The following is a 17856-nucleotide window of genomic DNA, read 5'->3' on the forward strand; positions in this document are numbered from 1 at the left end:
CAATTTGGAGGATTAAACCGAATTAAAGTTTCCAATATAAAGATGGCAATTATATGGCCTTACGTGTTGTGGTTTGAATGCTTGTTGTTGTCGGTGTTGGTGTTTCAGTTGTTGTTGCTGTTAAGGAAAAATAAAGTACGTTACACGTGCGGTGCAGAAAATATCCGTACACTGTTGATAATTATGGAAATAAATTCAACCATTTTTAAAGCAAGAGGTAATATACAGACAATTCTCTTTCACAAGGAATACTTTGTCGGTATTCATAACGACATCGATATTATTAATGGCAGTGTAATTATTGGTAATAGTGTATGAGTACTTATGAAATGGTTTTGTTGGATGTATTTTGAAAAGACTTATGTTGCTTTCAATTTGGAGGATTTAACCGAATTAAGGTGTCCAATATAAAGAAGGCAATTATATGGCCTTACGTGTTGTGGTTGTTGTTGTTTTCACTGTAGGGGTGGGAGTGGGCGTTGTTGGTGCTTCAGTTGTTGCTGTTAAGGAAAAACAGTTATGTTACACGTACGATGCAGAAAATACTCATGCGGTTGATATGTATAGCAATAACTTCGGCACCTTTTTAGAGCAAGAGGTGATTTACAGACATTTTTCCTTTGCAAGGAAGACCTTATAAGAGCGTCAACATTATTAATGCCAGTGTAATTATTGGTAATCGAGTATGTGTATTAATTAACTAGTATGAGGGAAAATATGCAAGACGAGTTATTTTCTTGTTGATGCCAAGCAGTGCATTTGACAATAAAGTAGTACACAGAAGATAAGAATAGGTAATTTACTCTTATTCAGACAGTCTTGTAGAAGTTGAGCAAATAAGCTGATGTGCCCATGATATTCAACAGGATAAACACGGACATAAGCAGCATTGGAGGGGATAGATTGGTCGAAAAAGATGATGGTTTCCTTGTGTTCCTCAGAGTTGCCATCAAATATCTGAAAAATAAAAGCAGTCATTACAAATATGCTTTAAAATATCCTGTCAGCATACTTGCATTGTGATATGTTATTCCACAACACTCTCACAATTAACCCGTTGAAACCGGTCAAAGTATTACCTTGTTTAGCGGAAGTCCATACAATTCCATCAACACTGTAGGAAATTGTGAATTTTGTAACCCACTCGTTCTTTTCTTCCTTGCCCTTGATTTGTATACCAATAACTGTATTCCCTGGAGTGAACTCGAATTGTAAGTATGGGTTGCTGGAAAAAATACAGAGAAGAATTAATGTCAGCAAACGTACAGATGATTCTTATAATGATCTTAAGTAAACATGTCCTTGATGTGGGCATTTGCGAAGAGTATAAGGCACACCTGTCATGTTTGTTTGGGGTCCAGGATTCATGAGAATCCACCTCAGAACTTGCTGAATTTGCTGATGTTTGCTCATCACTTGAGGAAGAGTATTTTATCTTCGGGATAGGCATTATGTAATAGCAAGCTGCAACGAAAATCAAACAAAATTTACGTTTAAATCCCTTGTTGACGATGAGTCATTGAATAGGATTCTAAATGATTATGGCATGAATGTTTTTTTCATGTAAAAAGAAAATGACGCGGCATGCATTACAGAGTATGATCATACATTGTACATATGTGCAAGAATGTTTACATCATGAGACCTCCTTTGCCTAGAAGCAAAATATCATGATAGGTTTTTTACCCTTTTTTCTGGCAACAAAACTGACACCTTTTTACAAGGAATCATGTTTACATTAACCATAATACCTGCAGTCAAAATGCAAACAATTTCAAGGACAGTGCATACATTATCAGGGTGTGTTTTTTGTTTGCATTTTGACTGCAGGTATTGTGGTTAATGTAAACATGATTCCTTGTAAAAAGGTGTCAGTTTTGTTGCCAGAAAAAAAGGGTAAAAAACCTATTATAATGCAATAATGGTTAATCCTTTTTCATACCGAGCAATATCTTAAGCAGAAATCAATAGAAGTAGTTAAGTACGTTTTTTTACGTGAATATTTCAGGATACCTCTTTAAGACTTATATTGCTTTCAATTTGGAGGATTAAACCGAATTAAAGTTTCCAATATAAAGAAGGCAATTATATGGCCTTACGTGTTGTGGTTTGAATGCTTGTTGTTGTCGGTGTTGTTGTTTCAGTTGTTGTTGCTGTTAAGGAAAAATAAAGTACGTTACACGTGCGGTGCAGAAAATATCCGTACACTGTTGATAATTATGGAAATAAATTCAACCATTTTTAAAGCAAGAGGTAATATACAGACAATTGTCTTTCACAAGGAATACTTTGTCGGTATTCATAACGACATCGATATTAGTAATGGCAGTGTAATTATTGGTAATAGTGTATGAGTATTTATGAAATGGTTTTGTTGGATGTATTTTGAAAAGACTTATGTTGCTTTCAATTTGGAGGATTGAACCGAATTAAGGTTTCCAATATAAAGAAGGCAATTATATGGCCTTACGTGTTGTGGTTTGAATGCTTGTTGTTGTCGGTGTTGTTGTTTCAGTTGTTGCTGTTAAGGAAAAATAAAGTACGTTACACGTGCGGTGCAGAAAATATCCGTACACTGTTGATAATTATGGAAATAAATTCAACCATTTTTAAAGCAAGAGGTAATATACAGACAATTGTCTTTCACAAGGAATACTTTGTCGGTATTCATAACGACATCGATATTATTAATGGCAGTGTAATTATTGGTAATAGTGTATGAGTACTTATGAAATGGTTTTGTTGGATGTATTTTGAAAAGACTTATGTTGCTTTCAATTTGGAGGATTTAACCGAATTAAGGTGTCCAATATAAAGAAGGCAATTATATGGCCTTACGTGTTGTGGTTGTTGTTGTTTTCACTGTAGGGGTGGGAGTGGGCGTTGTTGGTGCTTCAGTTGTTGCTGTTAAGGAAAAACAGTTATGTTACACGTACGATGCAGAAAATACTCATGCGGTTGATATGTATAGCAATAACTTCGGCACCTTTTTAGAGCAAGAGGTGATTTACAGACATTTTTCCTTTGCAAGGAAGACCTTATAAGAGCGTCAACATTATTAATGCCAGTGTAATTATTGGTAATCGAGTATGTGTATTAATTAACTAGTATGAGGGAAAATATGCAAGACGAGTTATTTTCTTGTTGATGCCAAGCAGTGCATTTGACAATAAAGTAGTACACAGAAGATAAAGAATAGGTAATTTACTCTTATTCAGACAGTCTTGTAGAAGTTGAGCAAATAAGCTGATGTGCCCATGATATTCAACAGGATAAACACGGACATAAGCAGCATTGGAGGGGATAGATTGGTCGAAAAAGATGATGGTTTCCTTGTGTTCCTCAGAGTTGCCATCAAATATCTGAAAAATAAAAGCAGTCATTACAAATATGCTCTAAAATATCCTGTCAGCATACTTGCATTGTGATATGTTATTCCACAACACTCTCACAATTAACCCGTTGAAACCGGTCAAAGTATTACCTTGTTTAGCGGAGTCCATACAATTCCATCAACACTGTAGGAAATTGTGAATTTTGTAACCCACTCGTTCTTTTCTTCCTTGCCCTTGATTTGTATACCAATAACTGTATTCCCTGGAGTGAACTCGAATTGTAAGTATGGGTTGCTGGAAAAAATACAGAGAAGAATTAATGTCAGCAAACGTACAGATGATTCTTATAATGATCTTAAGTAAACATGTCCTTGATGTGGGCATTTGCGAAGAGTATAAGGCACACCTGTCATGTTTGTTTGGGGTCCAGGATTCATGAGAATCCACCTCAGAACTTGCTGAATTTGCTGATGTTTGCTCATCACTTGAGGAAGAGTATTTTATCTTCGGGATAGGCATTATGTAATAGCAAGCTGAAACGAAAATCAAACAAAATTTACGTTTAAAGCCCTTGTTGACGATGAGTCATTGAATAGGATTCTAAATGATTATGGCATGAATGTTTTTTTATGTAAAAAGAAAATGACGCGGCATGCATTACAGAGTATGATCTTACATTGTACATATGTGCAAGAATGTTTACATCATGAGACCTCCTTTGCCAGAAGCAAAATATCATAATAGGTTTTTTACCCTTTTTTCTGGCAACAAAACTGACACCTTTTTACAAGGAATCATGTTAACATTAACCATAATACCTGCAGTCAAAATGCAAACAATTTCAAGGACAGTGCATACATTATCAGGGTGTGTTTTTTGTTTGCATTTTGACTGCAGGTATTGTGGTTAATGTAAACATGATTCCTTGTAAAAAGGTGTCAGTTTTGTTGCCAGAAAAAAAGGGTAAAAAACCTATTATAATGCAATAATGGTTAATCCTTTTTCATACCGAGCAATATCTTAAGCAGAAATCAATAGAAGTAGTTAAGTACGTTTTTTTACGTGAATATTTCAGGATACCTCTTTAAGACTTATATTGCTTTCAATTTGGAGGATTAAACCGAATTAAAGTTTCCAATATAAAGAAGGCAATTATATGGCCTTACGTGTTGTGGTTTGAATGCTTGTTGTTGTCGGTGTTGTTGTTTCAGTTGTTGTTGCTGTTAAGGAAAAATAAAGTACGTTACACGTGCGGTGCAGAAAATATCCGTACACTGTTGATAATTATGGAAATAAATTCAACCATTTTTAAAGCAAGAGGTAATATACAGACAATTGTCTTTCACAAGGAATACTTTGTCGGTATTCATAACGACATCGATATTAGTAATGGCAGTGTAATTATTGGTAATAGTGTATGAGTATTTATGAAATGGTTTTGTTGGATGTATTTTGAAAAGACTTATGTTGCTTTCAATTTGGAGGATTGAACCGAATTAAGGTTTCCAATATAAAGAAGGCAATTATATGGCCTTACGTGTTGTGGTTTGAATGCTTGTTGTTGTCGGTGTTGTTGTTTCAGTTGTTGCTGTTAAGGAAAAATAAAGTACGTTACACGTGCGGTGCAGAAAATATCCGTACACTGTTGATAATTATGGAAATAAATTCAACCATTTTTAAAGCAAGAGGTAATATACAGACAATTCTCTTTCACAAGGAATACTTTGTCGGTATTCATAACGACATCGATATTAGTAATGGCAGTGTAATTATTGGTAATAGTGTATGAGTATTTATGAAATGGTTTTGTTGGATGTATTTTGAAAAGACTTATGTTGCTTTCAATTTGGAGGATTTAACCGAATTAAGGTGTCCAATATAAAGAAGGCAATTATATGGCCTTACGTGTTGTGGTTTGAATGCTTGTTGTTGTCGGTGTTGTTGTTTCAGTTGTTGCTGTTAAGGAAAAATAAAGTACGTTACACGTGCGGTGCAGAAAATATCCGTACACTGTTGATAATTATGGAAATAAATTCAACCATTTTTAAAGCAAGAGGTAATATACAGACAATTCTCTTTCACAAGGAATACTTTGTCGGTATTCATAACGACATCGATATTATTAATGGCAGTGTAATTATTGGTAATAGTGTATGAGTACTTATGAAATGGTTTTGTTGGATGTATTTTGAAAAGACTTATGTTGCTTTCAATTTGGAGGATTTAACCGAATTAAGGTGTCCAATATAAAGAAGGCAATTATATGGCCTTACGTGTTGTGGTTGTTGTTGTTTTCACTGTAGGGGTGGGAGTGGGCGTTGTTGGTGCTTCAGTTGTTGCTGTTAAGGAAAAACAGTTATGTTACACGTACGATGCAGAAAATACTCATGCGGTTGATATGTATAGCAATAACTTCGGCACCTTTTTAGAGCAAGAGGTGATTTACAGACATTTTTCCTTTGCAAGGAAGACCTTATAAGAGCGTCAACATTATTAATGCCAGTGTAATTATTGGTAATCGAGGATGTGTATTAATTAACTAGTATGAGGGAAAATATGCAAGACGAGTTATTTTCTTGTTGATGCCAAGCAGTGCATTTGACAATAAAGTAGTACACAGAAGATAAAGAATAGGTAATTTACTCTTATTCAGACAGTCTTGTAGAAGTTGAGCAAATAAGCTGATGTGCCCATGATATTCAACAGGATAAACACGGACATAAGCAGCATTGGAGGGGATAGATTGGTCGAAAAAGATGATGGTTTCCTTGTGTTCCTCAGAGTTGCCATCAAATATCTGAAAAATAAAAGCAGTCATTACAAATATGCTCTAAAATATCCTGTCAGCATACTTGCATTGTGATATGTTATTCCACAACACTCTCACAATTAACCCGTTGAAACCGGTCAAAGTATTACCTTGTTTAGCGGAGTCCATACAATTCCATCAACACTGTAGGAAATTGTGAATTTTGTAACCCACTCGTTCTTTTCTTCCTTGCCCTTGATTTGTATACCAATAACTGTATTCCCTGGAGTGAACTCGAATTGTAAGTATGGGTTGCTGGAAAAAATACAGAGAAGAATTAATGTCAGCAAACGTACAGATGATTCTTATAATAATCTTAAGTAAACATGTCCTTGATGTGGGCATTTGCGAAGAGTATAAGGCACACCTGTCATGTTTGTTTGGGGTCCAGGATTCATGAGAATCCACCTCAGAACTTGCTGAATTTGCTGATGTTTGCTCATCACTTGAGGAAGAGTATTTTATCTTCGGGATAGGCATTATGTAATAGCAAGCTGAAACGAAAATCAAACAAAATTTACGTTTAAAGCCCTTGTTGACGATGAGTCATTGAATAGGATTCTAAATGATTATGGCATGAATGTTTTTTTATGTAAAAAGAAAATGACGCGGCATGCATTACAGAGTATGATCTTACATTGTACATATGTGCAAGAATGTTTACATCATGAGACCTCCTTTGCCAGAAGCAAAATATCATAATAGGTTTTTTACCCTTTTTTCTGGCAACAAAACTGACACCTTTTTACAAGGAATCATGTTTACATTAACCATAATACCTGCAGTCAAAATGCAAACAATTTCAAGGACAGTGCATACATTATCAGGGTGTGTTTTTTGTTTGCATTTTGACTGCAGGTATTGTGGTTAATGTAAACATGATTCCTTGTAAAAAGGTGTCAGTTTTGTTGCCAGAAAAAAAGGGTAAAAAACCTATTATAATGCAATAATGGTTAATCCTTTTCATACCGAGCAATATCTTAAGCAGAAATCAATAGAAGTAGTTAAGTACGTTTTTTTACGTGAATATTTCAGGATACCTCTTTAAGACTTATATTGCTTTCAATTTGGAGGATTAAACCGAATTAAAGTTTCCAATATAAAGAAGGCAATTATATGGCCTTACGTGTTGTGGTTTGAATGCTTGTTGTTGTCGGTGTTGTTGTTTCAGTTGTTGTTGCTGTTAAGGAAAAATAAAGTACGTTACACGTGCGGTGCAGAAAATATCCGTACACTGTTGATAATTATGGAAATAAATTCAACCATTTTTAAAGCAAGAGGTAATATACAGACAATTGTCTTTCACAAGGAATACTTTGTCGGTATTCATAACGACATCGATATTAGTAATGGCAGTGTAATTATTGGTAATAGTGTATGAGTATTTATGAAATGGTTTTGTTGGATGTATTTTGAAAAGACTTATGTTGCTTTCAATTTGGAGGATTGAACCGAATTAAGGTTTCCAATATAAAGAAGGCAATTATATGGCCTTACGTGTTGTGGTTTGAATGCTTGTTGTTGTCGGTGTTGTTGTTTCAGTTGTTGCTGTTAAGGAAAAATAAAGTATGTTACACGTGCGGTGCAGAAAATATCCGTACACTGTTGATAATTATGGAAATAAATTCAACCATTTTTAAAGCAAGAGGTAATATACAGACAATTCTCTTTCACAAGGAATACTTTGTCGGTATTCATAACGACATCGATATTATTAATGGCAGTGTAATTATTGGTAATAGTGTATGAGTACTTATGAAATGGTTTTGTTCGATGTATTTTGAAAAGACTTATGTTGCTTTCAATTTGGAGGATTCAACCAAATTAAGGTTTCCAATATAAAGAAGGCAATTATATGGCCTTACGTGTTGTGGTTGTTGTTGTTTTCACTGTAGGGGTGGGAGTGGGCGTTGTTGGTGCTTCAGTTGTTGCTGTTAAGGAAAAACAGTTATGTTACACGTACGATGCAGAAAATACTCATGCGGTTGATATGTATAGCAATAAATTCGGCACCTTTTTAGAGCAAGAGGTGATTTACAGACATTTTTCCTTTGCAAGGGAGACCTTATAAGAGCGTCAACATTATTAATGCCAGTGTAATTATTGGTAATCGAGTATGTGTATTAATTAACTAGTATGAGGGAAAATATGCAAGACGAGTTATTTTCTTGTTGATGCCAAGCAGTACATTTGACAATAAAGTAGTACAAAGAAAATAAGGAATAGGTAATTTACTCTTATTCAGACAGTCTTGTAGAAGTTGAGCAAATAAGCTGATGTGCCCATGATATTCAACAGGATAAACACGAACATAAGCAGCATTGGAGGGGATAGATTGGTCGAAAAAGATGATGGTTTCCTTGTGTTCCTTAGAGTTGCCATCAAATATCTGAAAAATAAAAGCAGTCATTACAAATATGCTTTAAAATATCCTGTCAGCATACTTGCATTGTGATATGTTATTCCACAACACTCTCACAATTAACCCGTTGAAACCGGTCAAAGTATTACCTTATTTAGCGGAATCCATACAATTCCATCAACACTGTAGGAAATTGTGAATTTTGTAACCCACTCGTTCTTTTCTTCCTTGCCCTTGATTTGTATACCAATAACTGTATTCCCTGGAGTGAACTCGAATTGTAAGTATGGGTTGCTGGAAAAAATACAGAGAAGAATTAATGTCAGCAAACGTACAGATGATTCTTATAATGATCTTAAGTAAACATGTCCTTGATGTGGGCATTTGCGAAGAGTATAAGACGCACCTGTCATGTTTGTTTGGGGTCCAGGATTCATGAGAATCCACCTCAGAACTTGCTGAATTTGCTGATGTTTGCTCATCACTTGAGGAAGAGTATTTTATCTTCGGGATAGGCATTATGTAATAGCAAGCTGCAACGAAAATCAAACAAAATTTACGTTTAAATCCCTTGTTGACGATGAGTCATTGAATAGGTTTCTAAATGATTATGGCATGAATGTTTTTTCCATGTAAAAAGAAAATGACGCGGCATGCATTACAGAGTATGATCATACATTGTACATATGTGCAAGAATGTTTACATCATGAGACCTCCTTTGCCAGAAGCAAAATATCATAATAGGTTTTTTACCCTTTTTTCTGGCAACAAACCTGACACCTTTTTACAAGGAATCATGTTTACATTAACCATAATACCTGCAGTCAAAATGCAAACAATTTCAAGGACAGTGCATACATTATCAGGGTGTGTTTTTTGTTTGCATTTTGACTGCAGGTATTGTGGTTAATGTAAACATGATTCCTTGTAAAAAGGTGTCAGTTTTGTTGCCAGAAAAGAAGGGTAAAAAACCTATTATAATGCAATAATGGTTAATCCTTTTTCATACCGAGCAATATCTTAAGCAGAAATCAATAGAAGTAGTTAAGTACGTTTTTTTACGTGAATATTTCAGGATAACTCTTTAAGACTTATATTGCTTTCAATTTGGAGGATTAAACCGAATTAAAGTTTCCAATATAAAGAAGGCAATTATATGGCCTTACGTGTTGTGGTTTGAATGCTTGTTGTTGTCGGTGTTGTTGTTGCTGTTAAGGAAAAATAAAGTACGTTACACGTGCGGTGCAGAAAATATCCGTACACTGTTGATAATTATGGAAATAAATTCAACCATTTTTAAAGCAAGAGGTAATATACAGACAATTCTCTTTCACAAGGAATACTTTGTCGGTATTCATAACGACATCGATATTAGTAATGGCAGTGTAATTATTGGTAATAGTGTATGAGTATTTATGAAATGGTTTTGTTGGATGTATTTTGAAAAGACTTATGTTGCTTTAAATTTGGAGGATTCAACCGAATTAAGGTTTCCAATATAAAGAATGCAATTATATGGCCTTACGTGTTGTGGTTGTTGTTGTTTTCACTGTAGGGGTGGGAGTGGGCGTTGTTGGTGCTTCAGTTGTTGCTGTTAAGGAAAAACAGTTATGTTACACGTACGATGCAGAAAATACTCATGCGGTTGATATGTATAGCAATAAATTCGGTACTTTTTTAGAGCAAGAGGTGATTTACAGACATTTTTCCTTTGCAAGCAAGACCTTATAAGAGCATCAACTTTATTAATGCCAGTGTAATTATTGGTAATCGAGTATGTGTATTCATCAATTAGTATGAGGGAAAATATGCAAGACGAGTTATTTTCTTGTTGATGCCAAGCAGTACATTTGACAATAAAGTAGTACAAAGAAAATAAGGAATAGGTAATTTACTCTTGTGCTGACAGTCTTGTAGAAGTTGAGCAAGTAAGCTGATGTGCCCATGATATTCAATAGGATAAACACGGACATAAGCAGCATTGGAGGGGATAGATTGGTCGAAAAAGATTATGGTTTCCTTGTGTTCCTTAGAGTTGCCATCAAATATCTGAAAAATAAAAGCAGTCATTACAAATATGCTTTAAAATATCCTGTCAGCATACTTGCATTGTGATATGTTATTCCACAACACTCTCACAATTAACCCGTTGAAACCGGTCAAAGTATTACCTTGTTTAGCGGAATCCATACAATTCCATCAACACTGTAGGAAATTGTGAATTTTGTAACCCACTCGTTCTTTTCTTCCTTGCCCTTGATTTGTATACCAATAACTGTATTCCCTGGAGTGAACTCGAATTGTAAGTATGGGTTGCTGGAAAAAATACAGAGAAGAATTAATGTCAGCAAACGTACAGATGATTCTTATAATGATCTTAAGAAAACATGTCCTTGATGTGGGCATTTGCGAAGAGTTTCAGGCACACCTGTCATGTTTGTTTGGGGTCCAGGATTCATGAGAGTCCACCTCAGAACTTGCTGAATTTGCTGATGTTTGCTCATCACTTGAGGAAGAGTATTTTATCTTTGGGATAGGCATTATGTAATAGCAAGCTGCAACGAAAATCAAAAAAAAATTACGTTTAAATCCCTTGTTGACGATGAGTCATTGAATAGGTTTCTAAATGATTATGGCATGAATGTTCTTTTCATGTAAAAAGAAAATGACGCGGCATGCATTACAGAGTATGATCATACATTGTACATATGTGCAAGAATGTTTACATCATGAGACCTCCTTTGCCAGAAGCAAAATATCATAATAGGGTTTTTACCCTTTTTTCTGGCAACAAAACTGACACCTTTTTACAAGGAATCATGTTTACATTTTACCACAATACCTGCAGTCAAAATGCAAACAAAAAACACACCCTGATAATGTATGCACTGTCCTTGAAATTGTTTGCATTTTGACTGCAGGTATTGTGGTTAATGTAAACATGATTCCTTGTAAAAAGGTGTCAGTTTTGTTGCCAGAAAAAAGGGTAAAAAGCCTATTATAATGCAAGAATGGTTAATCCTTTTTCATACCGAGCAATATCCTAAGCAGAAATCTATAGTTAAGTACGTTTTTTTACGTGAATATTTCAGGATAACTTTTTTAAACTTATGTTGCTTTCAATTTGGAGGGTTAAACTGAATTAAGGTTTCCAATATAAAGAAGGCAATTATATGGCCTTACGTGTTGTGGTTTGAATGCTTGTTGTGGTCGGTGTTGTTGTTTCAGTTGTTGCTGTTAAGGAAAAAAAAGTACGTTACACGTTCGGTGCAGAAAATATCCGTACACTGTTGATAATTACGGAAATAAATTGAACCATTTTTAAAGCAAGAGGTAATATACAGACAATTCTCTTTCATAAGGAATACTTTGTCGGTATTCATAACGACATCAATATAATTTATGGCATTGTAATTATTGGTAATAGTGTATGAGTATTCATGAAATGGTTTTGTTGGATGTATTTTGAAAATATGCACGTGCAAATGAATAGAGTTTTAACAATTATTGTTTTATAACAATGAAGGATAAAAAGGAACACGTTCAATTGCTACATTGGTTTGTGAGTGAAATATGAAATAAGCAGTGTGTACTTACATGAAGCTTTGCAATCTAGCAGAACTGTTACAATTATGCTTATTTTTTCATATGATTCATTTGTATACGTAACTCCATGATCAATCCATTCTACTGGTATGATGCGTATGGCAACAGCATCTGGGATTGAAGGTACCACGTAGTTGGTGTGTTCCGTGGTGCTGTCATGATTGCCTTCAAATACCTAATGCAATAAAAGAGAAAGTGGTTAATGTTGGAGAGAACCATGAGAAATTCCATGAAGGCAATTATCACTCAATTCACGATATGACAAAATATGTGCTCAAATAATGTGTTGGGTGATATACAAAGATTACCTTGTCAATTACCACCCAGTGAACTCCATCGGTGGTGTAAGAAATATTATATTTTGAAACCCACTGAGGTTGCTCTGGATTACCCTCGGTTATTACGCCGACAAATGTACTTCCTGGAGGTATTTTTACTTCTATGAATGGGGAGCTGAACAACACAGACAAGAATACGAAAATGACTATGATTTTATTGCACACAGATGTTTTAAAGGTATATTATCCTTACGGCATAGCATGAATAAAGAATATGATAGAGTACAGGCGTAAGTGTAAGCGGTTTTCTACGTTGTATCTTACTTGTCATCGCTACTTGGAGACCATGGTTTGCCTGGTCCAGGAACATCTCCTGATGAATATGAAATCTCAGGATTTTCCATTGGTATTGAACAAGCTGCAGTGACAACAAAGAATGCTTCTTTATAAACACTTGTTTTCCATTGTTTCAACATTTCATAGGTGCACTAAACATATTCATAGGCTCTGTGGATTAACACTGTGAGGAAAAATATAAATCTTAGAATTGTAGCCTAACATCCGTGTTACATTAGCCTCACACATTTTAAACACAGTCATGCAATACAAATCCGTGAAGGTATGGCGTTTCAATGTTCTAATGCGAGTGGCTAAATGTTATTTATTAATGACAGTATGCTAACGTTGATCTCGGAAGCCTCCATTCGTTTTATAATTGACAAATGAAATCAACACTGATCTGGAAATACATATAATAATATTCATGTTGGAAACGTTCATATTCTAACATTAATATTGGAAACTTGAAAAGGTTTTATCACTCCAAAATGAAAGCAACATTGGTCTAAAATACAAAGAAGGAAATGATATGGCCTCACGTGTTGTGGTTTGAATGCTTGTTGTTGGCACTGTAGGGGTGGGAGTGGGCGTTGTTGTTGTTTCGGTTGTTGCTGTTAAGGAAAAAAAAGTACGTTACACGTGCGGTGCAGAAAATATTCGTACACTGTTGATAATTATGGAAATAAATTCAACCATTTTTAAAGCAAGAGGTAATATACAGACAATTCTCTTTCATAAGGAATACTTTGTCGGTATTCATAACATCAATATTATTAATGGCAGTGTAATTATTGGTAATAGTGTATGAGTATTCATTAAATGGTTTTGTTGGATGTATTTTGAAAATATGCACATGCAAATGAATCGATTGTTTAATAACAATGAAGGATGAAAAGGAACACGTTCAATTACTACGTTGGTTTGTGAGTGAAATATGAAATAAGCAGTGTGTACTTACATGAAGCTTTGCAATCTAGCAGAACTGTTACAATTATGCTTATTTTTTCATATGATTCATCTGTATGCTTATCTCCATGATCAATCCATTCTACGGGTATGATGCGTATGGCTATAACATCTGGGATTGAAGGTACCACGTAGTTGGTTTGTTCCGTGGTGCTGTCATGATTGCCTTCAAATACCTAATGCAATAAAAGAGAAAGTGGTTAATGTTGGAGAGAACCATGAGAAATTCCATAAAGGCAATTATCACTCAATTCACGATATGACAAAATATGTGCTCAAATAATGTGTTGGGTGATATGCAAATATTACCTTGTCAATTACCACCCAGTGAACTCCATCGGTGGTGTATGAAATTTCATATTTTGAAACCCACTGAGGTTGCTCTGGATTACCCTCGGTTATTACGCCGACAAATGTACTTCCTGGAGGTATTTTTACTTCTATGAATGGGGAGCTGAACAACACAGACAAGAATACGGAAATTACCATGATTGCATCCACACAAATGTGTTTTAAAGGTATATTATATACTTCCTTACGGCATAGCATGAATACAGAATATGATAGAGTACAGGTGTAAGTGTAAGAGGTTTTCTACGTTGTATCTTACTTGTCATCACTATTTGGAGACCATGGTTTGCCTGGTCCAGGAACATCTCCTGATGAATATGAAATCTCAGGATTTTCCATTGGTATTGAACAAGCTGAAGTGACAAAAAAGAATGGTTCTTTATAAACACTTGTTTTCCATTGTTTCAACATTTCATAGGTGCACTAAACATATTCATAGGCTCTGTGGATTAACACTGTGAGGAAAAATATAAATCTTAGAATTGTAGCCTAACATCCGTGTTACATTAGCCTCACACATTTTAAACACAGTAATGCAATACAAATCCGTGAAGGTATGGCGTTTCAATGTTCTAATGAGAGTGGCTAAATGTTATTTATTAATGACAGTATGCTAACGTTGATCTCGGAAGCCTCCATTCGTTTTATAATTGACAAATGAAATCAACACTGATCTGGAAATACATATAATAATATTCATGTTGGAAACGTTCATATTCTAACATTAATATTGGAAACTTGAAAAGGTTTTATCACTCCAAAATGAAAGCAACATTGGTCTAAAATACAAAGAAGGAAATGATATGGCCTCACGTGTTGTGGTTTGAATGCTTGTTGTTGGCACTGTAGGGGTGGGAGTGGGCGTTGTTGTTGTTTCAGTTGTTGCTGTTAAGGAAAAAAAAGTACGTTACACGTGCGGTGCAGAAAATATTCGTGCACTGTTGATAATTATGGAAATAAATTCAACCATTTTTAAAGCAAGAGGTAATATACAGACAATTCTCTTTCATAAGGAATACTTTGTCGGTATTCATAACATCAATATTATTAATGGCAGTGTAATTATTGGTAATAGTGTATGAGTATTCATTAAATGGTTTTGTTGGATGTATTTTGAAAATATGCACATGCAAATGAATCGATTGTTTAATAACAATGAAGGATGAAAAGGAACACGTTCAATTACTACGTTGGTTTGTGAGTGAAATATGAAATAAGCAGTGTGTACTTACATGACGCTTTGCAATCTAGCAGAACTGTTACAATTATGCTTATTTTTTCATATGATTCATCTGTATGCTTATCTCCATGATCAATCCATTCTACGGGTATGATGCGTATGGCTATAACATCTGGGATTGAAGGTACCACGTAGTTGGTTTGTTCCGTGGTGCTGTCATGATTGCCTTCAAATACCTAATGCAATAAAAGAGAAAGTGGTTAATGTTGGAGAGAACCATGAGAAATTCCATAAAGGCAATTATCACTCAATTCACGATATGACAAAATATGTGCTCAAATAATGTGTTGGGTGATATGCAAATATTACCTTGTCAATTACCACCCAGTGCACTCCATCGGTGGTGTATGAAATTTCATATTTTGAAACCCACTGAGGTTGCTCTGGATTACCCTCGGTTATTACGCCGACAAATGTACTTCCTGGAGGTATTTTTACTTCTATGAATGGGGAGCTGAATAACACAGACGAGAATAAGAAAATTACCATGATTTTATGCACACAAATGTTTTTTAAAGGTATATTATATACTACCTTACAGCATAGCATGAATACAGAATATGATAGAGTACAGGCGTAAGTGTAAGAGGTTTTCTACGTTGTATCTTACTTGTCATCACTATTTGGAGACCATGGTTTGCCTGGTCCAGGAACATCTCCTGATGAATATGAAATCTCAGGATTTTCCATTGGTATTGAACAAGCTGCAGTGACAAAAAAGAATGGTTCTTTATAAACACTTGTTTTCCATTGTTTCAACATTTCATAGGTGCACTAAACATATTCATAGGCTCTGTGGATTAACACTGTGAGGAAAAATATAAATCTTAGAATTGTAGCCTAACATCCGTGTTACATTAGCCTCACACATTTTAAACACAGTCAAGCAATACAAATCCGTGAAGGTATGGCGATTCAATGTTCTATTGAGAGTGGCTAAATGTTATTTATTAATGACAGTATGCTAACGTTGATCTCGGAAGCCTCCATTCGTTATATAATTGACAAATAAAATAAACACTTATCTGGAAATACATATCATAATATTCATGTTGGAAACGATTATATTCTAACATTAATATTGGAAACTTGAAAAGGTTGTATCACTCCAAAATGAAAGCAACATTGGTCTAAAATACAAAGAAGGAAATGATATGGCCTCACGTGTTGTGGTTTGAATGCTTGTTGTTGGCACTGTAGGGGTGGGAGTGGGCGTTGTTGTTGTTTCAGTTGTTGCTGTTAAGGAAAAAAAAGTACGTTACACGTGCGGTGCAGAAAATATTCGTGCACTGTTGATAATTATGGAAATAAATTCAACCATTTTTAAAGCAAGAGGTAATATACAGACAATTCTCTTTCATAAGGAATACTTTGTCGGTATTCATAACATCAATATTATTAATGGCAGTGTAATTATTGGTAATAGTGTATGAGTATTCATTAAATGGTTTTGTTGGATGTATTTTGAAAATATGCACATGCAAATGAATCGATTGTTTAATAACAATGAAGGATGAAAAGGAACACGTTCAATTACTACGTTGGTTTGTGAGTGAAATATGAAATAAGCAGTGTGTACTTACATGAAGCTTTGCAATCTAGCAGAACTGTTACAATTATGCTTATTTTTTCATATGATTCATCTGTATGCTTATCTCCATGATCAATCCATTCTACGGGTATGATGCGTATGGCTATAACATCTGGGATTGAAGGTACCACGTAGTTGGTTTGTTCCGTGGTGCTGTCATGATTGCCTTCAAATACCTAATGCAATAAAAGAGAAAGTGGTTAATGTTGGAGAGAACCATGAGAAATTCCATAAAGGCAATTATCACTCAATTCACGATATGACAAAATATGTGCTCAAATAATGTGTTGGGTGATATGCAAATATTACCTTGTCAATTACCACCCAGTGAACTCCATCGGTGGTGTATGAAATTTCATATTTTGAAACCCACTGAGGTTGCTCTGGATTACCCTCGGTTATTACGCCGACAAATGTACTTCCTGGAGGTATTTTTACTTCTATGAATGGGGAGCTGAATAACACAGACGAGAATAAGAAAATTACAATGATTTTATGCACACAAATGTTTTTTAAAGGTATATTATATACTACCTTACAGCATAGCATGAATACAGAATATGATAGAGTACAGGCGTAAGTGTAAGAGGTTTTCTACGTTGTATCTTACTTGTCATCACTATTTGGAGACCATGGTTTGCCTGGTCCAGGAACATCTCCTGATGAATATGAAATCTCAGGATTTTCCATTGGTATTGAACAAGCTGCAGTGACAAAAAAGAATGGTTCTTTATAAACACTTGTTTTCCATTGTTTCAACATTTCATAGGTGCACTAAACATATTCATAGGCTCTGTGGATTAACACTGTGAGGAAAAATATAAATCTTAGAATTGTAGCCTAACATCCGTGTTACATTAGCCTCACACATTTTAAACACAGTCAAGCAATACAAATCCGTGAAGGTATGGCGATTCAATGTTCTATTGAGAGTGGCTAAATGTTATTTATTAATGACAGTATGCTAACGTTGATCTC

The 17856-nt window shown here is 34.9% G+C and overlaps 1 protein-coding gene and 4 long non-coding RNA genes across 5 annotated transcripts; all 5 read right to left on the reverse strand.

The window, feature by feature from the left end:
- Positions 1 to 80: 80 nt before the first annotated feature.
- Positions 81 to 953, reverse strand: LOC133358250 (uncharacterized). Its single transcript, XR_009757041.1, has 3 exons — positions 804 to 953; positions 435 to 500; positions 81 to 117 (listed from the first exon to the last, which is right to left on the reverse strand). It is a non-coding gene; the product is annotated as an uncharacterized LOC133358250 (long non-coding RNA).
- Positions 954 to 2838: 1885 nt separating this feature from the next.
- On the reverse strand, positions 2839 to 3813 carry LOC133358225 (uncharacterized). Its single transcript, XR_009757036.1, has 4 exons — positions 3742 to 3813; positions 3485 to 3629; positions 3209 to 3362; positions 2839 to 2904 (listed from the first exon to the last, which is right to left on the reverse strand). It is a non-coding gene; the product is annotated as an uncharacterized LOC133358225 (long non-coding RNA).
- Positions 3814 to 5608: 1795 nt separating this feature from the next.
- LOC133358236 (uncharacterized) lies at positions 5609 to 6583 on the reverse strand. The gene is made up of 4 exons (XR_009757039.1): positions 6512 to 6583; positions 6255 to 6399; positions 5979 to 6132; positions 5609 to 5674 (listed from the first exon to the last, which is right to left on the reverse strand). It is a non-coding gene; the product is annotated as an uncharacterized LOC133358236 (long non-coding RNA).
- A 1426-nt stretch (positions 6584 to 8009) lies between these two features.
- LOC133358230 (uncharacterized) lies at positions 8010 to 8797 on the reverse strand. The gene is made up of 3 exons (XR_009757038.1): positions 8656 to 8797; positions 8380 to 8533; positions 8010 to 8075 (listed from the first exon to the last, which is right to left on the reverse strand). It is a non-coding gene; the product is annotated as an uncharacterized LOC133358230 (long non-coding RNA).
- An 862-nt stretch (positions 8798 to 9659) lies between these two features.
- On the reverse strand, positions 9660 to 17663 carry LOC133358959 (mucin-2-like). The gene is made up of 21 exons (XM_061577337.1): positions 17489 to 17663; positions 17188 to 17332; positions 16871 to 17054; positions 16452 to 16523; positions 15898 to 15991; positions 15597 to 15741; positions 15280 to 15463; positions 14861 to 14932; positions 14307 to 14400; positions 14006 to 14150; positions 13689 to 13872; positions 13270 to 13341; positions 12716 to 12809; positions 12422 to 12566; positions 12105 to 12288; positions 11691 to 11741; positions 10936 to 11062; positions 10679 to 10823; positions 10403 to 10556; positions 10033 to 10098; positions 9660 to 9715 (listed from the first exon to the last, which is right to left on the reverse strand). The coding sequence occupies exons 1-21, from the start codon at positions 17638 to 17640 to the stop codon at positions 9660 to 9662; spliced, it is 2565 nt and encodes an 854-aa protein (XP_061433321.1). The 5' UTR covers positions 17641 to 17663.
- Positions 17664 to 17856: the final 193 nt, after the last annotated feature.

The sequence above is a fragment of the Lethenteron reissneri genome, chromosome 7, assembly GCF_015708825.2.
Source record: "Lethenteron reissneri isolate LAM-NWPU_2019-01 chromosome 7, ASM1570882v1, whole genome shotgun sequence".
Lineage (NCBI taxonomy): Eukaryota > Metazoa > Chordata > Hyperoartia > Petromyzontiformes > Petromyzontidae > Lethenteron > Lethenteron reissneri.